This window comes from Haematobia irritans, chromosome 5 (genome assembly GCF_050003625.1).
Source record: "Haematobia irritans isolate KBUSLIRL chromosome 5, ASM5000362v1, whole genome shotgun sequence".
Lineage (NCBI taxonomy): Eukaryota > Metazoa > Arthropoda > Insecta > Diptera > Muscidae > Haematobia > Haematobia irritans.
This window is the reverse complement of record NC_134401.1, coordinates 141,322,125-141,347,059: the sequence shown is the minus strand read 5'-3', so window position 1 is coordinate 141,347,059 and position 24,935 is coordinate 141,322,125. Positions and strand designations below refer to the sequence as shown.

Below are 24,935 nucleotides of genomic sequence, written 5' to 3'. Positions count from 1 at the left end.
TTTGTCAAAATTTTATTTGTATAGAAAATTCCGTCAATTTTTTTTCTATGGAAAATCTTTGCCAAAATTTTGTTTCTATAGAAAATTTTGTCATAATTTTATTTCTATAGAAAATTTTGTCATAATTTTATTTCTATGGAAAATTTTGTCAAAATTTTATTTCTATGGAAAATGGTTGTCAAAATAGTATTTCTATAGAAAATTTTGTCAAAATTTTATTTCTATAGAAAATTTTGTCAAAATTTTATTTGTATAGAAAATTTCGTCAAAATTGTATTTCTATAGAAAATTTTCTCAAAAATGTAAATTTAAAATTGTGTCAAAATTTAATTTCTATAGAAAATTTTGTCACCATTTTAATTCTATAGAAAATGTTGTCAAAACTTTATTTCTAAAGAAAATTTTTTAACAATTTTATTTCTATAGAACATTTTTTAAAAATTTTATTTCTATAGAAATATTTGTCAAAATTTCATTTTGATGGAAATTGTTGTAAAAATTAATTTTTATAGAAAATTTTGTAAAATTTATATCCTATAGAAAAATTTCAAAATTTTATTTATATAGAATATTTTGTCGAAATTTTATTTCTACAGAAAATTTTGTCAAAATTTTATTTCTATAGAAAATTTTATCAAAATTTAATTTCTATAAAAAGTTTTGTCAAAATTTTAGTTCTATAGAAAATTTTTGGTCAAAATTTTTTTTCAAAAACAATTTTGTCAAAATTTTTTTTCTATAGAAAATTTATGAAGTTCCTCTTTGTAAAATATACCAAAATATTAAAAATTCTACCAAACAGTAAAATATCTACCATTTTTCGTAAAATTCTACCAACCGTGGCAATGTTACGAGAAACAAAAGATTTATTCATATTTATATGCTGGAGGGCCGTAACGATAGCTGTTTGTGTTTTTTCGCCCACATATAAAGCAATCACATCATCAAATCGTCGCAAATAACTTAATTTTTTTGAAGGCAATATGTTTTTATACCCTAAACCACATAGTGGTCAGGGTATAATAACTTTGTTCTGCCAAAAAATGTGCCCTCTAGAAATATTGATTTTAGACACAATAAAATATATAGCGATCGACTCCGAGCTGAGCCGATCTAGCCCATGTTGTCCGTCCGTCCATGTATTTGTTGTTCGCAGGATTCCGGTCGCAGTTATTAACCGATTTTGATGAAATTTGGTATATGGCGTTTTTTTGGCACTGAATTAATCCCCTGGTGTACTTTTTAACTATATCCCACCATCTCAAAGAGAAAAAAGAACAAAAAGTAAAGAAAGAAATCATTGGCGCCAAATTATAACCATTTTAACCATGCTGTAGTTTATTCTTACTATTTTTGGACTTATGTGTACGTTCATTGAATTTTTTTGTTTAGTTCATAAAATGTTTGAGATATATTTAAAAAAGGAAAATTTCATAAAGCTGAGGAAAATTTCGAAAAAAAACTAATTAAATTTAACTAAAAACAAATAATTTTCTTTTTGCAATAAAAATAAGATAAATTTAGTCTTAGTTTAAACACGATGTTTTTCGGTGTTGAGGGTATTATTGAGTTGAAAGAAAAATAGCTAATTGTCTATCATCTGGGTGAGATGTTTTCCTTTCCTAATCACATTTGTTCGGTTTGCTACAATTCTACATAACTGCATGGAAATAAGAAGAGAAGCAAATTGTAGAAAATAACATAAATTTAACAGGGGCCATGTGGTGAGTTTCTGTGATGAGGAAATAGTGATTGAATGGAGAGTCCGATCACCTGTCGAAAAAATGTAAACATATTTTAACCAGTAAAAACGAATACATAATTTTATGAGAATGACTCTCCCTTTTCTTGCCCTTTCTATTTCTCATTTCCCTTGTAATCCCACTAAGTGATGCTCCCATTATTCTCACCTCGTTTTGTTTTTAAATGATAATAGTTTTCTTTTTTTCTTTTATATAAAAACAAATAGTTTTGTGTATTTTTCATAAATATTTACAATAGATTAAACGTAAAAATAAATGAGAGAATAAAATATAATATAAATAAACAATGAAACGTATGTATGAAACCAATGTAAAGAAATGTAATGCAAAATAACTGCATGAATGTTGTGTGAGAACATGAATGTGATTTCAGGATTCATGAATGCAAAGTGTTTTCGATGTTGGTTGGTTGGTTTTTGTTGGTGCATTTTGCGTATGGAAGTAAATGGACTAGACTAAAATTAACACGAAGGTTCATCTAATAACCTCCTGCAGATGACCAGCCTGAGTAAGAACTACCTGAACTACTCGATTGCCAGCCACCGCCAGAGGGACCTGATGGATAGGGATATGCTGAGCTACCACCTCCTCCGGAACTATGTGAACTACCGCCAGCTGTAGCAGCGGCAATAGCAGCGATTTTGGAGTCATCATGACCACCGCCGCCATAACCACCACCACCAGAGCTGTAGCCGCCTCCGTAGCCACCACTGCCGCTTCCATGGGAACCTCCGGCAGCTGTAGCAGCAGCAATAGCAGCTATGTTGGCATCACTGTGACTACTACCACCGCCGTGACCACCATAGCCTCCACCATATCCACCGGCTCCAGAGCCACCACCATGGGAACTACCACCAGCAGCAGCTGCAGCAATAGCGGCTATTTTGGCATCATCATGACCACCGCCGCCTCCATAACCACCCCCTCCGGAACTGTAACCTCCATAACCGCCAGCACTACCATGAGAAGATGAAGACGATGAAGCGGCAGCAATGGCAGCTATTTTGGCATCATCGTGGCCACCACCAGAGCTGTAACCACCTCCATAACCGCCGCCAGAGCTGTAACTTCCACCTGAGCTGTAGCCACCCGCATGACTGTGACCTCCAGATGCACTACCAGATGCTGCTGCAATGGCTGCAATATTAGCTATACCATGGGAACTTGAGTGACCACTAGAACCGCCATAACTGCCACCGGAACTGTAACCTCCATGACCACCACCGCCAGAACTATAACCGCCTCCATGACCACCTGAACTATAGCCGCCACCATGGCCGCCAGCGGATTCTTGAATAACGGCATAAGTATTAACTTGGGCACCGGCTGAACCACCTCCATGGCCACCACCATAACCGCCTCCATGACCACCGCCATAGCCGCCACCGTGACCGCCGCCATGACCACCTCCTTCAGTAATTACAAGAGTTTCATGTCCTCCAGCAGAAGCGCCTCCATGGCCACCGCCATAACCGCCACCATGACCACCACCAAAGCCGCCGCCGTGACCACCTCCAAAGCCGCCGCCATGACCACCACCATGACCACCGCCATGTCCACCTTCTTCAGTGATAACAAGGGTAGTATCGTGTCCTCCAGCCGAAGCGCCTCCATGGCCACCTCCATAGCCGCCACCATGACCGCCACCAAAGCCGCCACCATGACCGCCTCCATGACCTCCAGAGCCTCCTTCAGCAATAATCAAGGTTTCATGGCCGCCACCGCCGCCTCCAGCACTATAGCCGCCACCAAATGATCCACCATGACCGCCTCCATGACCACCACCGCCGCCTCCATGGCCACCAGCATCAGCAACAATGAAAGTTTGAACATCGCCACCTCCATGACCGCCACCACCACCGTGACCTCCATGACCTCCATGGCTGCCAGCATCGGTAATATAACCACCTCCTACGAGGCCTCCAGTCAAGGGTCCAATAACATCTCCATGACCACCACCGCCATGACCTCCAAAGTCTCCGCCACCGCCGAAACCACCACCACCACCTCCGCCATGATGATCATGATGACCGCCACCGCCACCACCATGATCCCCTCCAGACTCGGGTAAGTGGATGCGTATGTGGACATGTTCACGGCCAAAGGTGGGTTTACCATAGGTCAAACCGCTGGTCACCAACAAGAAACTCAGCTAAAATCAAAATAAAACGAGAATATCTCTCAGTTTACTGTGAATTTGAACTTCCATTATGTCCTTTACTTACAATAAACAGCTTTGCCATTTTATTCTTTTTAATTTAAATAGCGATCTCCTACAAAGACTCCAAGCAATGGAAGATTTGATTCCGTCTTCTTGTAAAATACGTTTTCCTTAAATAGGATTTGAACACCTTTCACCCGTAGCTTTAAAGCTCTCGAGTTCGTCCCTGTTACGGTGTCAAACCACAAATGATGCGTTTGCTGTCATAGTGCATTGCCTTTATACCAGCCACACTCTTTGCTCTGAGGGGTATTATGTAAGTTGCCAATACAAGCACTTCCAAACTCTCCATAATCCAGCGTAGCCCACCCGTCTTTGGCCATCCAGACCCCAAACCAATCCGAATTTACAATACCAAACAAACGACCCAACAAAATACAATGAAACAACCAACGAAACAGCCAGCCAACCAACCAACCGACCGATTGAACGACCTACCTAAACAACTAAACATAATTTTAATATGAATGTTGACGCTGCTGCGCCTGTGCAGAAGCAATGCGAATTACAAGACCAAAATCTTCATTCATTCGTTCATTCATTGCCATGGTTCAGAGTCAACCAGAGTCGGCGAAAAGAAGCTGCAATCAAAGAAACAAAATTCCAAACGGGAAATATTCAGGAAACGATCTTAACAGCAATACAATGTCACTATCTATCTCTCCTAGTATCGCAGCATCAGTTGAGAGTAGATAATACTCTGGGAGAGCCTTTCTTTTGAAACAAACCAAGATTTTGTTTTTGGCAAAAACAGTTTGGGACAAATGATAACATTAAATGTGAAAAAATCCATGCGGTGTGAAGTTGGTATTCTGTCTCAAATAATCAGTGAGATTATATGTTTAGCGGATGAATCTAAAATTATAACTAAGTGGAAGTGAATAATATAGAGGATCTTAAAAAATATAGAGGATTTGGAAAAAAAATATTTTAATTTAATTAGAATTCAATAGAAATTGTGTCACATGGTCTAACAATTATGCTTTTAAAGGGCTACATTCGAAAGTTAAAAGTATTCGGGTTCCAAAATAATCGGAGTTAAATCCTTTAACATTCTTCCTAATCAAAAAATCCGTGCAAAATCCTTTGGCATTCCTACCAATCTTTGGCAATAAAGTGTTGCAGTTATGGTGATATCAAAAAGGGATGATATTCTCAACTCCAGAAAATTTGATTATTCGATCCAAAAATACCCAGAAAAAAATCCAAAATGGAAAGGCAATAAGGAACTACATCCCTCTCACAACGAATTCTTGTATGCTCAAGAAACAACCAGCTCGGTTGGAAGCCATCGTGGTGCAATGGTGGATTCAGTTACTACCAAATACCAAAAAGTTTTTCAGCGGTGGATTATCCCCTCTTAGCAATGCTGGTGACTTTTCAAAGTATTTCAAAGCTTTTCTATGTGGTTTCACAGCAATGCGAACTCGGATATAAAAAGGAGGTCCCTTATCATTGATCTTAACATAGAATAGGGCTGCACTCAGTGATAAGGGAGAAGTGAGCCTGAATTATTGGGCTACCTAACCCAACGTAACCTAACCAGCTCCATTGATCACAATCCACTATTGAAAACAATTAAATCCGTAATGAATCAAGATCCAATCGATGTTTTTTTTTTATTTAAGGAACATTAGAGATTGGGTAGATGGTAGGGAAGTTTGCTGTTCATATAATCTAAAATTATGTGCATTGTTTACACTCTACTTGTTTCTTAATTTTGTTCAGGTAAATACATAAAAACGGCCAGAAGTAGTAAGTCACTCTTCAAGACCTTAATCAGATTATGAGATCCAATTTCAAATAAATTAAAGATAATAAGATAATTTTAGAAAAAAAAATGTGTAGGGGGGAATTTCCTCTCCATTCGATTTTTTTGTAATTATTTTTTGGTGTGTAGATGTTCATCCAAGAAATGTTGTGCCCTAGTTTCACATTAAGAACTTTAAATTCGCTCTCCTGAATAATTCAATCGGTGCAGTTATGTAGATTTTAGGACAAGATGGATAAGCAGATCGTGAAAGGGGGGAGAATACAACACAAACAAATTAGGATCCCCGAACTCAGGAAATTCCTGATAATTTAAAAAAAAAAACTCTTCAGTTATTTGAATGTACAAAAGAGCTGCAAAATGCGAGGACACCTTCTTCGTACAGATACTACACGCAAAAAAATAATTCTTTCCTCCCAAACGAAATTTTAGACAAACAAAGTTCGTTTCTCATTTGCTTTTCGCTGTAAGAAAGTGTATTTGGGAGAAAAGTATATACTTTTTGTGATAAACGTTTATTCTTTTCCAGGATGTAAAAACAATTTCATAAGGACAAACTCAAACAAAAAAAAAACATTGTTTTCTTGCTAATTGCATTTTCCCTCACATCTTTCTCACATCCACGATGTTTTTTAGTTCTTAACACCTTTTCCTGTAATACCAACAATGTAGAAGAAATTATACGATTTTATAAATTTTTAAAATTTTTTTACCTTTCGCCTGGACGGAGAATCGAACCGCGGACCATGCACTTTGTAAGCCAACACACTAACCACTGGCCTATGTACCTGTTATGGTCATCAATAGATAAATATCCATATAAGTTATATTTATATAGCATAGCTTGCGGCGCCCACGAACCGAATAAACAAAGTTTATTTAACAGAAACAAACATTTAGTTTGTCACCGTGGTGCAGTGGTTGCTACGTCCGACTTGCATGCCAAGGGTCGTGGGTTCGATCCCTGCTTCGACCAAAGTTTTTTTTTTTGTTTTTTTTTTTTTACATATATTCCAGATATGTTCGGAAGATTCCGAAAAAATGTTCAAAATTCCATTGTAGTATATTAAATTTTGAACTGTAAAATGTGTCTTATTAAAGACCTAAAGTGAGAAAAGAACAGTGTTTGATATAAACGAAATGGACTGTGTTGTTGTTTCAAAAATAACTTTTTTTATTGAAAAAATAAAAATTTTGTAACAAACGAATTTTTTTGGTGATAAAAGTTTAAAATTTTGGAAGCAATTCAAAAAACTCTAACAAAAGAAAAACGTTTTCGGTACACGTTTTCCAAACGTTTTTTTTCTTTGCGTGTAAAGTTAAGATAGCTCGCTTTTTTAGGTCGCGGATTACCCTCCCATTTCTTGAAAATTTCGGTTAATTAGTTTAGTTATTTTGTTTTATGAAATGGCTGCCTAACCTACCACATTTTTAGAAATGTGGACAATATTTTTAGAAATTTGGAGTTAGGTGCAGGAAGCGTGATCAGAAGGAGAGCCATTCCTGTCGTTTAGATTTCATAAAATTAGGTACCATTTCTTATCCTTAACAACTTGCTTTCCTAAAAATTTAAAAGAAACCCCCATTCAGGTATTGTAAATTTTTGGATAAGGCGATTAAGAGAATCAAAAAAGTGGGAGAGTCCTTCTCGAGCAAAATTAAAAAAAAAAAAAAAATGGGAATTCTATTTTCACCTCAACACTTCTCCCCATGTTCCCTAAAAATTTGATTTGAAAGTGAGGAGAGCAAAAAAGTGGGAGATCACCTTTACAATATGTATTTAAAAATAATTCATGTAGAGATTTCAAACAGAAAAATGTTAAATGTTCAAGTAAACTAGTTTAGTTATATGAATTAAAAAAACAATACAGATATTCGCACTGGAAATTCCCACCATATTTTCAAAAAATTCAGAGTTAAACGATCTTCTATTTCCATTAAAAAAATATGTTCAGGAAGTCATTATTCCCTTCAAGATATGAAAAGCTGGAAAGTCATGTTTAAAATAGAGTACATCCCTATTTTAAACATGACTTTCCAGCAAATTTTAAGAAAATCGATTCAGCTACGAAAATTTTTTAATAAGTCGCTCAAGGGAATTTGGAAAGAATAAGTAAGAAAGCCCTCATCTCAAGAGTTTACCCTGTATTGTCTGAAACTTTGTAATAAAATTTAAGGCATATCTTGATGTATAAAAGAACAGGAGATGGTCGTCTTACTCATACAGATATGTAAAGATGAGAAAAATAAAGGGATGCCCAGTTTTAGTGTTTTTTATTTAGGTTCAGGCCTCTTCATGAAATAGATCAATCAACAGGGACATTTTGTGCTTGTTTTGTTTTTAATAAATCGGAGGGCATAAGATGAGTTCTAAAAAAGTCGGACCCAAAACAAAATACCCAAAAAAATTACGTAGCAAATTGTTGATCCCGCATCCTTCAAACGCAAAAAAAAATAATTCTTTCCTCCCAAACGAAATTTTGGACAAACGAATATCGTTTTCCATTCTCTGTAAGGATTTTGTGATAAACGTTCATTCTTTTACAGGATGTAAAAACAATTGCATAAAGACTAACTTCAAATTTTCTTTCGTTTCTGGCTAATTGCATCTCCCCTCACATCCTTCTCACTTCGAAGAGTTTTTTAGTTCTTACCATCTTCTTTTCTAATACAAACGATATTCTATATCGAATAATTTGATTTTATACATTTTTTTGAATTTTGCATTACATACTATTATATTAAATTTTTACTATCCCAGCAAAAAATAATTCAGCAGTAAGGGTTTAGTTGCGCTGTTTGGTATACAATAAAGTAGGCAGTGCATCTATACTCCATGAATCGGTGGCAATAACGTAAACGAGTATTCAAACTACTTTACGATCATTCTTTTACGTTATTGCAACCTATTCATGCAGTATAGATGCATGAAAGGTAGTGCTGTTTTCCTTCACGCCAACAATGCTATACTCAAGATTATATATCACTTCTGAACAATATTTCTATTAAAATCAGCAATTATATCAGCGCTATATAGAAGCTGCTCTAAATCGGGACATCGCCCACAGAAATAAGCGCTGACCCGGTTGTTTTGTAAACAGTTGGTACTGCCTCTCTCCCTTACAATCCTGCTGAAATAGTGCTCCATTTTTTGCTGGGATGTAACTTCAAAATGCGTCTTATTAAAGACTTATAGTCAAAAAAGAACAGTGCTTGATATAAACGAAATAGACCGTGTTTTTGAATCAAAAAATATTTTTTTTTACTGCAAAAATAAAAATGTTGTAATAAAAAATTCGTTTTGTGATAAGAGTTTGAAATTTTAAAAGGAATTCAAAAATAATAAAATAAAAAGGCTTTCAGTACACGTTTTCGAAATGTTTTTTTGCGTGCACCTTCTGTGAGTATTCACATTCCAGTAGGTTAGGTTAGGTTAGGTGGCAGCCCGATGTATCAGGCTCACTTAGACTATTCAGTCCATTGTGATACCACATTGGTGAACTTCTCTCTCATCACTGAGTGCTGCCCGATTCCATGTTAAGCTCAATGACAAGGGACCTCCTTTTTATAGCCGAGTCCGAACGGCGTTCCACATTGCAGTGAAACCACTTAGAGAAGTTTTGAAACCCTCAGAAATGTCACCAGCATTACTGAGGTGGGATAATCCACCGCTGAAAAACTTTTTGGTGTTCGGTCGAAGCAGGAATCGAACCCACGACCTTGTGTATGCAAGGCGGGCATGCTAACCATTGCACCACGGTGGCTCCCCACATTCCAGTAAATCGGAAAACTATTACAATTTTTATACTATTTAGATGCATACATTTTATGGCTTTAGCTCTATAGGAAATTCAAGACATATACAATTCAAGTAAAATTTACTCATTTTCTTTTCTGAGGAACGAAGTTTTAGGCAAACTAATTTTTGTTTTGATGCTAAAAAATTTTCTATTGAAGTAAATAAAAATCAGTAGATAAAATCGTTGCAACACTTGTCACAAATTCGGGTTTATTTGATCTTTAAGAAAATACTTTATAACGAAAGGGAATTTCGTTTGTCTAAAATTTCATTTCTGAGGAAAGTATTTTTTCTTTGGGTGTTACAACTTTTTAACGCAATTGAAGTAAATTTCACTCATTTATAACAATTTGAACTATTTAGTTAAATCGATTATAAAAATATTCGCTGATTTTTTTTCTGAGTGTAGAATGTAACCATAATAGTTTTCAACTTCTGTTTCCTGTCATTTTAAGTTTGACCTTAAAGACAATAGAGATTACCTTAAAGGAGGAGAAATGAATTATTTTATTTATCGTGCATATTTTTAATACCAATAATTAGGCAAAAAATGCAACAAAACTGTAATAAGTTATATCTGATATAAAAATATTCGTTGACTTTTTTCTGAGGGTAGAATTCGAGGCTTAACCCAAATAGAATTCAACTTCTTTCTTCTGTCAAAAAAGTAAATTCGTAAAAAAATCGAACTTCACAAAAGCAAAGACTCAAGATCAAAAGCTGCCACTTTTGGCACCACCATTTTAAGTTTGACCATAAAGACAATAGAAATTACCTTAAAGGAGGAGAAATGAATTCTTTTATTTTTCGTGTATATTTTTAATACCAATAATTAGGCAAAATATGCAATAAAACTGTAATAATAATTTCTCTGTCATCAATACATCTGATATTAACCTAATATAAAACCCCACATACATTCAGTAGCATTTCGCTTTTCAACACTCCTTCTAAAGGTCAAAATTTCCGTATTCCGTATATAACAACCATACAATGGTTGTTCCATCAAATCTGACAGTCATGATCATTAATCAATCAATATATCATTAAAATTCAAATGTTAAATAAAAACAAAATTGCAATTATATTGGAAAATATTATGTGGCTTTGTTTTGCACAACACTGTCTGCTGTGTCTGTCCCTTTTTGGATTTGAATAGGCAAAATTACCATCCCTCCAAAACTCAACAACAGAAATAAAAACCAAAACAAAACGAAATACATTGTGGTAGGTTGTGGTGGCAGATTAACAATTTTATTGTTTATAATAGCAATAATAATAATAATGCTGTTGTTGTTGTTGTTATTGTTATTTACCAGCTGCCCTCAACGCTGAAGCTTCAGATAATGTTGTAATGAACTACCCAACACTCTGAGAGCACATGTGTGTTTGCCCACATGTTTTCAAACTTGTTTACAACCAACAGTAACAGAATAGGCAGGCACATGGCAGCATCAGTGGCAACGTTTATGTCCAAAATATACTTGAATGACCTTTAACTCTCTTCTTCTTAGGTTTTGGCCCAATATAACACAAACACTGAATTACATTTTGAAAAGCCACTTCATTTAGCTAACGACTAGGCCAGTAACAGTTATCAACCACAAGTGAGAGTAAATGAGAGTGAGTGTATATGGTGGAAATTTTGTAGAGAGAGTAAAAGTGTTGCCAACACTGAACAAACACACTGCGCGTTCATTTAAATGGCAAATGTTGATCCATTATGCGACGATCACTTGTGTGATTGTTGATGATTAAATAAAATAAAAAAATCCCCAAAAAAGGGGAACCTTGAAGGCATTGACCCAAATTCAAAACCAATTGAAAGAAATTTTTTGGTGAAACTGGTGTGTGGTTTTATGCGGCAGAATATATAAAGAAACAAAAATAAAAACAACAATCGATTCATTTGGTTTACTCCAGAAAATCGTGAACCAAAGATAACAGGTATAGCAATATGGATGGTATGGCCCAATAATTACACTGCCATAACATCAGTACTTATAGTGTGGGAAAATGTTGACCTTGGATATGAAGATGGTTAACCAAAATTACATTAAGTGTTAAAGCGTTTAGTTAGTTTATGCAATTGTGCCTGCGAATAGAGAAAGGGAATAAACAGAAATTCTAATATCTAGGGATTGTTCATATATCTATATTTGCAAAATTCATGGTATTGTAGCAGGCCTATTTTGCCTATAGAGAATCCAAGAGATTTTACAAGAAAAACATTTTTGTGTTAGAAATTTCGATATGGAAAGTTAAATATTATGAAAGATAATAAGGAACTAAAATCAATGGGGTGTTATATCAAAATATGATTTGTTGGTCTCCGTTGCTTATCAAATAATCTATGTTGTGTTGACTGTCACCGAAAGACACAGATTGAGCAAACGCGGCACTCATAGCGTTAAAGGTTTCTTATACCAAAAATTACTGTCTCAGTTATCATACGCATGTTTTGTAGGGGGTCTATCACTACCAGATCGTCTAATTCTGTAATTTTACCGTAAGAGGTGAGTGAACGTTGCTATCGAAGGAGAAACGTACACAGCAACCAAATGCTACAACTCAAAACTTGACGTATTTCTTTCAATTTTGCATTTAAAAAACCTGAAAACCCCTCATTTTGAAGGTGTGTGTGTAGAATGTTGCTCCTATTTTGATTTTGGAATTCACTTTTCTGTTGTCAAAATGCCGTCCAAGCAAGAAGAGCAGCGTATCAAAATTGTGCTCGCGCATCGCGAAAATCCGAGCTACTCGCACGCAAAGCTGGAAAAATCGCTAAAAGTTGCCAAATCAACCGTTACAAATGTAATTAAAGTGTTTGGGGAACGTTTGTCGACAGCCAGGAAATCTGGATCGGGGGAAAATCGAAAACCGGAAGCCGCTGAGACGACAAAGAGAGTTGCCGGTAGTTTCAAGCGAAACCCTAACCTCTCTCTCCGAGATGCCGCAAATAAGCTGGGTGTATCGTCTACAACCGTGCATCGAGCCAAAAAACGAGCCGGACTATCGACTTACAAGAAGGTAGTGACTCCAAAGATAAACAAAATACGACGGCCAAAGCGCGATCCCGGAGGCTGTACACTACCATGCTGACGAAGTTTGACTGCGTGGTAATGGACGACGAAACCTACGTCAAAGCCGACTACAAGCAGCTTCCGGGACAGGAGTTTTATACGGCAAAAAGGAAGGGGAAAGGTAACAGATATTTTCAAGCACATAAAACTGTCAAAGTTCGCAAAGAAATATCTGGTTTGGCAAGCCATCTGTACCTGTGGCTTGAAAAGCAGCATTTTCATAGCTTCTGGGACTGTCAACCAAGAAATTTAGGTGAAAGAGTGTTTGAATAAACGTCTGCTTTCTTCCTGAAGAAACACGGTTGTTCCGTACTGTCTGGCCGGATTTGGCATCTTGCCATTACGGTAAAAAGGCAATGGAGTGGTACGCCGCCAACAACATGCAGGTGGTTCCCAAGGACAAGAACCCTCCCAACACGCGTTTTCCCTTGACCAAATTTCACCCTTTATTGGTCCAAGTTTTTATATGAGGCCCTTATAAACGGACTCCCCGATTTGGGGTCTTCAGCATCTAGACACCGCAATTTAATCCTATTTGTATAAAATTCAAAATGTAGAAGTACTTCTGGTCTCTAAATAGGTGTTCGAATAAGGTCTGAATAGGTTGATATTTTGGTATAGCCCTCATGTATACCAATCTCCCGATTTTACTTCTATGGCTCTTAGACATCATAATTTTTACCTGATTTGCCCAAGAATTAGTAATCTAAAGGTATTATAGGTGTGCAAACAAGTGTGTCGAATAAGGTGCGTAACGGTCCATGTATTTGCACAGCCCCCATATAGACCGATCTCCCGATCGCAATTTTTATCCGAATTACATTTAATTCAAAATCTAGTCAGATATGGTGTGCATAGATCCAAGTTTTGGTATAGGTCCTATATAAACCGATATCTCGATTGTATATCTTGGGCTTCTAGAAGTCACAATTTTTATCAGATTTGCCTGAAATTGGAAATCCAGAGGTACTTTAAATACATAATTAGGCATGCCGAATATGATTTGTATCCGTCCACGTTTTGGTATAGCCATAAAGACCGATGTCCCGGTTTGATTTCTTAGGCTTCTAGAAATCGCAATCTTCATCCTAATTACATGAAATTCAAAATCTAGAGGTCCACAAAAAGCCATGCCAAGTATGTACAGGTCCAAGTTTTGGTACACAGCCTCTATGTAAGCAAATCTCCTGATTTTATTTTTTTTAATCACAATTTTTATCCGAAATCCAAAGGTACACACAAAAAAATTTTTTTCTGATTCAATCACGAAATTAATTGATCCAATTAATTTTTTAATTGAAATGTCTTCAATCACAGAAATGATAGTATCAATTAAAAAACTAATCGACAGTCAATTAAATAATTAAATGATCCAATTAAAAAATTAATTGATACTACTAATTTGTGTGATTGATTTTTATTTCAATTAAAAAATTTGTTGAATCAATTAAATTTTTAATTGAATATTTTTTAAAACTCAATTAAGATTTTAATTGGAGAAATTTTCGTGATTTTTTTTCTGTGTACTTTAGAGTACATAATAAAGTATGCTTAATATGATTTGTATCGGTCCAATTGTACCAGTTAGAGCCCCCATATAGACCTATGGTATTTCCCGATTTTATTTCTTGGGATTCTATTTTTATCCGAATTGCATGAAATTCAAAAACTAAAGGTATTTTGGGTCCACAAATAGCCATGCATTGGCAAAAATTTTGGTATGGCCCCTAAGTAGGTAAATCTCCCGATTTTACTTCTTGGGCTTCTAAAAATAGCAGTTTTTATTCGATTTGCTTGAAATTAAGCGTTAGAGGTATTTTAGGCCCACAGACAGGTCTGCTGAATATTGTGTGTATAGGTCCATGTTTTTGTATAGCCCCTATGTATGCAAATTTCCTTGAAACTCAAACTCTAGAAGTAAAGGGTGGTTAAATTGTAATGGCCGATGTTGAATGTGAACCACACCTAAACGCCAAGTTTTTTTCCGAATTTTATTTGACATTTCTCTATTTCAGACTTACTCAATTTAAACTATGGAGAGATACATAATAAATGGTTCCAAGAAATGGAAAGAGTGGATGATCAATTTTCGAAGAAAATCATCTTCAGTGATGAGGCATCTTTTCACCTCAGTGGATTCGTCAATAAACAGAATTGTCGCATTTGGGCGAATGAGAATCCAAGAGTGATTGTCGAAAAAGCAATGCACCCACAAAGAGTGACTGTTTGGTGCGGTTTATGGGCTGACGGCATCATCGGGCCGTATTTTTTCCAAAATGAGGCCGGTCAGGCAGTTACTGTGAATGGTGTTCGCTATCGTGAGATGATAACGAACTTTCTATGGCCCGAATTGGAAGATATGGATGTGGACGATATGTGGTTTCAGTAGGACGGTGCCACTTGCCACACAACTAACGAAACAATGACTCTTTTGCGCAACAAATTCAATGGCAGTGTTATCTCACGTAATGGCGATTTCAATTGGCCGCCAAGATCATGTGATTTGACACCGTTCTACTTTTTTCTTTGGGGTTATATGAAAGAAATGGTGTACGTCGATGAGCCAGGAACAATTCAAGAGCTAAAGGATGAGATAATTCGGCACATTAACGGCATAGAACCTCCATTATGTCTCAGCGTCATCGAAAATTCGGACCATCGGATGAAGGTGTGCCACCGAGGTCGCGGCGCCCATTTGGCCGATATTTTGTTCCATACATAATTGAGTAATACCAATATATCATAATAAAATAAAATTACAATAATTTCCTAAATAGTTTGAGTTTTATTCAAAATCAACATCGGCCCTTGAAATTTTAACCCTTTATTATGGGTCCACAAATAGGTGGGATGAGTTTGGTGTGTATCGATCCATGCTTTGTTATAGCCCCCATATTGACTTTTTGAGCTACCAGAAGTCGCAATTTTTATCAGAGCTGTCGTGATCATTCGATTAATGCGTATAAAAAGAAGAGCTGTCGTGATCATTCGATTAATGCGTATAAAAAAAGCGTTCATTTAAGTTTAAGATTCCACTAGAACTCAAACGAAAATCGTACACCAAAAAAAAAAGTGAACCCACCGTGGAAGAAAATGTAGGTTTATTTTAGAAAATGTCAACTAAAATAGTTTTCTGATTGCAACATGTTACAAATAAGTTAATACTTTTTGTCAAATTGAAGAACATGTTTTAAAAATAATTAATTTTTTTCTGTTCTCTAAGAAAATTTTATACGCTGAAAGAAAAAATTGGATTTAAAAATTGTTAAAATGTCTTTAACGCTGTACGAAGTTCGAGACAGGTACAATTTTAGTAAATTTTACTCATTTGAGAGACTTATGAACTCAATTTAAGCAAACTTCTGCCATGTTAGGAAAATATGAACTATTTTATTATACCCTGGGCCACACTGTGGAACATGGTATTATAAGTTAGTGCATATGTTTGCAACACCTAGAAGGAGACGAGATAGACACATGGTGTCTTTGGCAAAAATGCTCAGGGTAGGCTCTTGAGTCGATATAGCGATGTCCGTCTGTTTTTGTAATCAAAGTCTAGGTCGCAGTTTTAGTCCAATCGACTTCCAATTTGGCACAAGTATGTGTTTTGGCTCAGAATAGATCCCTATTGATTTTGGAAGAAATCGGTTCAGATTTAGATATAGCTCCCATATATATCTTTCGCCCGATATGGACTAATACGATCCCAGAAGCTAAAGTTTTACCCCAATTTGGGGTAAAACTTGCACTAGGAGTACAATTAGTAGTATAGTCAAGTATGCCATATTTTATTGAAATCGGTTCAGATTTAGATATAGCTCCCATATATAGCTTTCGGCCGATTTACACTCATATGACCACAGAGGCCAATTTTTAACTCCGATTTAGTTGAAATTTTGCACAGGGAGTAGAATTAGCATTATTGCTATGCGTGCCAAATTTGGTTGAAATCGGTTCAGATTTAGATATAGCTCCCATATATAGCTTTCGCCCGATTTACACTCATATGACCACAGAGGCCAATTTTTAACTCCGATTTAGTTGAAATTTTGCACAGGGAGTAGAATTAGCATTGTAGCTATGCGTGCCAAATTTGGTTGAAATCGGTTCAGATTTAGATATAGCTCCCATATATATGTTTTTCTCATTTCGACAAAAATGGTCAAAAGACCAACATTTTCCTTGTAAAATCGGCCCCGCCCGCCTTTAGATTTTCCTTACTTGTTTTTTAGTAAAATTGTGCACTATATTTGTATACAAGTTTTTTTTTCTTTTTTATAGTTCACGTCATTAAAGTTAGCAAAAAATTATTCAAATAAGGAACATTTACTCATATTGTGCAAAATTTAACTAAAATCAACTACTCTTCATGAACTAAAATAAAGTTCAGTTGGCATTAGAGCCCATTTTTTCTGGGTGTACTTATACATTTGATTTGATGTAGAAACTTAGGGAAGCGTATTAATTGACCTGATCTGCTTGAGGGAGTCTGCCATCAAAATCCCCTGAAATTCTATATTTTTTAATAAACCGGTTACGACGAGGAGTTTTGATTGATGGTGGTGGGTATTAATGATTCGTCGCGGCCGAATTTAATGCCGTATAAACTTATTTTTAAATCATCATAGACATCACCGCGAATCCACACATAGTAAAAACAAATGTACGATTCCCTTCTGGGTGGGTGATATTTCAGGCGATGAGCTTTAGTACTTAAATACATTTTTTTCCAAGAAGAGTTTTTTTATACTTTTCAAAAAATCACTGAAGCTTGTTTATGATTTATTTCTATGTTTCTATGTTTTATACTAGCTTATTCTGCTTGAGTACTAAAAGCTTCTTTGAAACATTAATTTTATATAATATCTCTAAAGCTTCATGTCCTGATTCTTCTCTCTCACTCTCATCCCTCCTTTCCCCATTCTCATTACCATATGAGAATATATCCAAATTCTAAGAAAGTCATAAAAGCAGCATTTTACCTAAAGCAAACGCTGTGATAAATTTTCTCTAATACTGGGATAAGGTGATATGACAACCGGCAATAGATTTGCAGCATTAACATCCAACCAAATGTATCAACCATTCGCAAAATATATCTGACGCAAGACCATTTAATGACACCACCCCTCCCCCAATAAGAGAAAAAAACAACAAGAACAGATTGCACACTCTTCAAATGCTGTTGTTGTTGTTCTTGTTGTTGTTGTATCAGTGTATCCAATTCTCTTCTCTTGAAATCTAAAAATTGCGTAGCAAATCACCACAGCAGGCTTTTAGGTTTATTATCATCATCATCATGGATGTACTGGTTTACATTTGAATTTGAATGGAAATTGAAAAGAAACAACAGAGAATCACTTAAAAAGTCTAACAACAGCGATGGGTAATCGTTGCTTAGGTAATTGAATAGGCCTTCCTTTTCCACAGCCCACCAATATATCTGAGGAAAATTGAATCCTAAAAAAGCCTTTCTTCCTGTATCTTAAGTGTGGCAAGAATTATTCGTTACACTTTCCACTTTCGATTACACTGGCGATGAGATTAAAACATTATTGTAAATCTTTCGAATACATTTGTTTGTTGTTGTATTGTAATCATTTGTTTTTCGAGGGAATGCCTTTGGCTTTTAGTTCGTTTGGGATTTTTTTGTTTAATTTTATTTCTTCTCATTTGTCCTACCTTATCTTTCCTCCGCAGATTGTTTGGCATGAAAAGTTTTTCATGGACTTGTTTTTTTATGTGTGCAGTTTTAAATCACTAAATCTTAAATGGGGCGATGAGACTTTAATGTCTTTTTCTTGGGTAATAGTTTGTTTTTTTATGGAGCTTATTTATCTCCGGGCACAAAGATTTACCATGTAATTCTCGTAAGACAAGCGTTTGTGATAAAAAAAAAACAGAAGTAATTGTAAGGAAAAGTTGTATGTTAGTTCTTTATGGATTTCGATTTTTGAAAATAAGAAGAAGAATTGAATATTCGAGATTTGCAAGTGTGTGCAATCTTAAACGAGGTGTGGTTTTGAATCACCCGGAATTTCGGTAGTTGTCATTTTTTTCTTTGAAATTTTACCAAGATGCGACAATTTCCAAATATATGCAGCCGTAAGTTCGTTCAGGCCAAATCTTAGTAAAAATATCATGAATGGCGTGCACATTTACGAAAGTGAATCAACACACATGTGGTGTCAAACGGAGAACAGACGGCGTCAATCTGACAACGATAAAATGGCACCATGCCTTGTCAAAGCAACAACCAGCTTTTATGATCTGAAAACGTAATGGTTACGAATTTATAAAAAAAAAATCCACTACCATGACTCGAACCTGGATTGTCTGATCCATACGTTTATCACATTGCACCACCGACGGAGTTGCCACATTCTGGACTAAGAACAATTTTGTGAGTGTTTCAAACAGGGCTACCAATTTATCGGCATTTTGACGATGTTTTACTCAAATAATAGCAAATACCAAGTTTCCGAAATGAATATTATGTACGTTCAAAAATTTTGACTAGCAGCAGTACGTTTACACGTTTAGAGCCGGCAAAAAGGAGAATGCTTTTGACAGTTGTCAGATACTGCAAGTTTTTGCTAGCCATTTCATACATGTAGGAGCTATACTTCATTCTACATCTACAGTATTACTATCACAGTTGCCACTCATGCCAAAAATAATCCACCAAAATGTAAAAATCAAATTAGAAAAATCAAATTAAAAATCAAATTTTGTCAACATTTTATTTCTATAGAAAATTTTAGCAAAATTATAGAAATAAAATTTCTATATAAAATTTTTGCAAAATTTAATTTCTCTAAAAAATTTCGTAATTTTATTTCTAAAATTCTGTCAGTTTCATTTCTATAGAAAATTTTTACAAAATTTTATTTCTATAGAAAATTTTTGCAAAATTTTATTTCTATAGAAAATTTTTGCAAAATTTAATTTTTATAAACAATTTCGTCAAAAATTTATTTCTATAGAAAATTTTGTAAAAAATTTTATTTCTATAGAAAATTTTTTCAAATATTTATTTCTATAGAAAATTTTGTCAAAAATTTCATTTCTATAGAAAATTTTGTTAAAATTTTATTTCTATAGACAATTTTTTCAAAAATTTATATCTATAGAAAATTTTGTTAAAATTTTTCTATAGAAAATTTTGTTAAAATTTTATTTCTATATAAAATTTTTGCAAAATTTACTTTCTTTAAAAAAATTTCGTCAAAATTTTATTTCTAAAATTCTGTCAGTTTTATTTCTACAGAAAATTTTTACAAAATTTTTTTTCTATAGAAAATTTTTGCAAAATTTTATTTCTATAGAAAATTTTTGCAAAATTTTATTTCTATAGAAAATTTTTGCAAAATTTTATTTCTATAGAAAATTTTTGCAAAATTTTATTTCTATAGAAAATTTTTGCAAAATTTTTTTTCTATAGAAAATTTGTGCAAAATTTAATTTTTATAGACAATTTTGTCAAAAATTTATTTCTATAGAAAATTTTGTAAAAAATTTTATTTCTATAGAAAATTGTTTCATATATTTATTTCTATAGATAATTTTGTCAAAAATTTCATTTCTATAGAAAATTTTGTTAAAATTTTATTTCTATAGAAAATTTTCTCAAAAATTTATATCTATAGAAAATTTTGTCAACATATTATTTCTATAGAAAATTTTAGCAAAATTTTATTTCTATAGACAATTTTTTCAAAAATTTATATCTATAGAAAATTTTGTTAAAATTTTTTTTATAGAAAATTTTGTTAAAATTTTATTTCTATAGAAAATTTCGTCAAAATTTTATTTCTATTGAAAATTTTTGCAAAATTTAATTTCTATAAAAAATTTCGTCAAAATTGTATTTCTAAAGAAAATTCTGTCAAAATTTTATTTCTATAGAAAAAGTCTGTCAAAGTTTTATTTCTATAGAAAATTTTTGCAAAATTTTATTTCTATAGAAAATTTTTGCAAAATTTTATTTCTATACAAAATTTTGTAAAAATTTTATTTCTATAGAAAATTTTTGCAAAATTTTATTTCTATAGAAAATTTTTCCAAATTTTTTTTCTATACAAAATTTTTGCAAAATGTTATTTCTATAGAAAATTTTGTCAAAATTTTATGTTTATACAAAATTTTGTCAAAATTTTGTTTCTATAGAAAATTTCGTCAAAAGTGTATATCTTTAGAAAATTTTGTAAAAATTTTATTTCTATAGAAAATTTTTGCAAAATTTTATTTCTATACAAAATTTTGTGAAAATTTTATTTCTATAGAAAATTTAATTTCTAAAGAAAATTTTGTTAAAATTTTATTCCTATAGAAAATTCTGTCGAAATTTGATTTTTATAAAAAACTAGCGTAACCCGGCCCGCTTCGCTGCGCCTTCCGAAGCGTATTTGTAGGAACATTTTGCGTTAACTTAGTCAACCATATCTTTCGTGCTGAAAACAAATTCGAAAAGATTTTAATTCTTTCAAACAAATCGGACTACTTGTTTTTTCATTTATAGGTACAAATACGGCGGATATGCATATGTAAAACGGTTCGTCTTAAAAAATGTCGGGGAGAGGGTGTACCCTTTCAAAGAATTACTGTTTCCCATCCATTTAATCGGAAAAAGCTAAAGTAGTAAAAAAAGCACATTAACATTTGCTAAAATGTTGGAAAATGATGCACCCTCTACGTTGGCTGCCAATTTCTCTACTTTCAATTTAAGAAAAAAAAAAAAAAAACGGACAAAAGGGAACCCTCCCTCCCCCCCCCCCTTCGCACCATTCCGACCTGATATCGGACTATCACGTACCCCATATTAATTTCGCAACTACTCAATGGTCCCTATAAATTCTATCGAAGTAAATCGACAAAGTTTATTTCAATTTTCCCCTTCCCCAACCAGATATCGAAAAATCATATACTAATTTAAAAATCATGTATAAATTTAATCACCTCCTCCCACGTTCCCTGTAAATTTCAAGTAGATCGGCGATGTTTAAATTTTGCTCTATTGTTTTAAAGGGACGTCCCTTTCCCCGATACAATATCGACAAACACCGTAGTGAATAGCACCCCTACCTTCCCTGAAAATTCTTGAAACTTTCCCTCAAGTGTGGGCAAGGAAGGTTGCCTCTTCGTTCATAACCTTCCCCCACTGCCTATGTAAATTTCAAGAAAACTTAAGAATTGTTGTTTTTTTTTTGCAGTTTTAGAGGAGGACCTCCTCCCCGACTAAATATCGAAAAGTGATGTAGCGTATCTTTTGTAAACGTCCCAGAAAATGCCAAGCAAATTATAAGCCTAAAAGGGCGGCCTCTCTTCCGTCCAAATATCACAAAATGAGGTATCAACTATTAATATCGTAACCTCTCCCCAGTCCTCTGTAAATTTCAAGTAACTCGGTAAAAGTTTAATTGTTTCTCTGTATGTACTTAAGAGAAGCGGATGTCTCCCTATGCCCTTTTATTTTTATTAAAAAATCGGGAACCTGATATAAATTTCATAACCCATTTTTTCCGTGAAATTTCAGTCGGGGGAGTTTAGTTTTGTTTGTACTTTCAAACAAAAAATTCGGGCAAAGGGGTGGTCCCCTCCCCGACCAAATATCGAAAAAAAATCTTTGTCTAGATGCCAACCCCAATCTTCAATGAAAATTTCAAGCAAATCGGTCAACTTTGGTCCAATTTTAAAAAAGTTCGACGAAGGGGAGGTCCCCTCCGCGACCAGGTGTCAAAAAATGAGGTACCCTATTTTCACCACATAAACGCCCCCTACGACCTCTGAAAGTTTCAAGTAAATCGGTTCAGCCGTTTCGGAGCCAACTCGGAACATACAAACAAACAATCAAACAAACAAACAAACAAACAAACAAACAAACAAACAAACAAACAAACAAACAAACAAATAAACAAACATAGATTGCATTATATATATATATATATATATATATATATATATATATATATATATATATATATATATATATATATATATATATATATATATATATATATATATATATATATATATATATATATATATATATATATATATATATATATATATATATATATATATATATATATATATATATATATATAGATTTTGTCAAATTTTTTTTCTATGGAAAATTTAGTCAAAAATGTATATCTATAGAAAATGTTGTTAAAATGTTATTTCTATAGAAAATTTCGTCATTTTTGTCAAAATTTTACGACTTTGTGGAGCTAAAACACCTTCAGGTTTCCAGGGAGATGAAATCCGATCAGAGAAAAAAGTCCGATGTTCAGAATAAATAGGGAGACAAAAAAACCTGTGCCAAATTCATGATCAAACGATAGCTCCATTATTGAAGGCTGCAGCGTGAATAAAACAGATATGCGGGACATATTTAGATAGCCTTAGAATTTCTCCCTGATCAAGATTTGAAAAAGGTTTCATTTAAAATGTAAAAGAATCTACTCTTTTATCGACTTTCACCACTTATCCTCCTTTTGAATCAATGACAATTTATTCACTATTTCTTCGCTATTTTATTTATTTTTTTTTTCATTTATCCATGTTCACACTAAACCCCAAGCATAGGTCGATCTAAAAGAACATCGCATATTTTTTTATTTTTAAACTGCTTTAACATTTCTGTCATCGTACTGCGGTTTCTCATAGATTCTCCTCATCTTTGTTATCCATTCATCCATTTTGTCGCCTGTATCTCGGTTTATCTAATCTCCTTTGTATAGTAATAGCTTTACAAGAGCTTTTTAGTTTTTGCCAGGATTCCATTATTTGAATGTTGTTTCTAGTGTGCAATGGAATCATTGCAGAAGTATTCATTTGTGTTGTTTTTGTACGTCATGCTATATGGATAACCATAATGCCAGGAACAGGCATATGGTCTATTTGAGCGGTCATGGTCGTTGTTTGTGGCCACGGCTACTGTTAATGGGCCTCTGTCAATTTTAATGCAGCAACTGTTGACGCTGTTGCTATCTATCCTACTACGTATCTTGGTTTGAGTTAATTAAGTTAGTTTTTGATGGTGGGGGTCTACCATTGGGCTTTGTTTTCCGCGATGGTTGTTGAAATTTCTCCTTGATTTGAGAGAAGAGGATAGAGAGCGTGTTTCTGTTCTTGCCACAGTTATTGGCATTTTATTATTGTATTTGTGTTTGTTCTGAAATCATTATGCAAGTAGGGTTTTTATCTAAGGGCATTAGTTAGCTTTAGTTCTATGGAAGGCCTTTTTAGCGAAGAATCGAAATATCTGGTGTTGACGGCTTTGTTAAATCTCATAAAAAGTAATAGCACTAGCAATTTAATTGGCTGTCAGACAAAGAGTTTTTAAAAAATTCCATAAATTAGAGGATTTATTTAAATTATAGTATACTTTTCTAATGTAAGGACTTATCACAATGGACTGAATAGTCTAAGTGAGCCTGAAACTTAATCGGGCTGCAACATTAACCTAACCTTTAATGTAAGGAAATAAGGAAGATGTATGGGAATTTTAAAATATGAGCTAATTAAAGCTAGTTTTTCATGGGTGTCCTCTATTGGGTCTAAGAATACAACAAAGAGTTCAATGTGCAATAAACAGAAAAGAAGACAAAGATAACACTAATGCTGCCTATACATTAGCTATTATTTAGTTTACGTCCAATCTTCTATGATCGTAGTCATAAGTAAAAACATCTGTGATATTTTAATTTAGTTTTGTAATTATTTTTGAAATCATTTTAAATATTTGTTTTATGTCGTGGTGTTCCTGTGCCGTTACTTTTTACAATTTAAAATTAATTTAAAAAAATATGACAAAAGACTAATGTAAGTTTAGCTTATGATACGCTACATAGAAGTAATTGTATGTTTTTTCTGTTTACAATATGGTTGCCAGATTTCAATAAAAAAAATCATCCCAGAAGAAGTTGGAAATCACCAACGAAACGTCGGATGTAAATATGAAATAAAGTCTTTTTATTTGCATATTGAGAGACCTTGAAAGCCCATTTTAGAACAGATCTAAAAATAACCAAAAATAAAGAATAAGAAGGTCGTACCAAAAAATTTAACAACAAACAAAATTTTCTTTAACAAGTGAAAAAAATTAATTATGTCTAACAAATTTTCTTGAATTTGTCGAAAAATATTTACTTATTTTTGTGATATCGGCGTGAAGCCAGCGTTTGTAATACTATTTAATTAAAATTTTCTGAAAATATTCCAAATTTTCTAAAATTAACCAAAAGTTTTCTTCCTGGTGGGTTCACTGTTTTTTCAGTGTAATAGTGTTCTT

The 24,935-nt window shown here is 33.9% G+C and overlaps 2 protein-coding genes across 2 annotated transcripts in view; both read right to left on the bottom strand.

Annotated features, from left to right (window-relative positions):
• NaCP60E (Na channel protein 60E) overlaps positions 1–24,935 on the bottom strand; it is a 424,396-nt gene that overhangs the window by 196,100 nt on the left and 203,361 nt on the right. The gene's annotated exons all lie outside the window — the stretch shown is intronic.
• LOC142241270 (uncharacterized) lies at positions 1,951–4,161 on the bottom strand. Its single transcript, XM_075312998.1, has 2 exons — positions 3,989–4,161; positions 1,951–3,915 (listed from the first exon to the last, which is right to left on the bottom strand). Exons 1-2 carry the CDS (start codon positions 4,004–4,006, stop codon positions 2,242–2,244), a joined length of 1,692 nt encoding a protein of 563 aa, XP_075169113.1. The 5' UTR covers positions 4,007–4,161; the 3' UTR covers positions 1,951–2,241.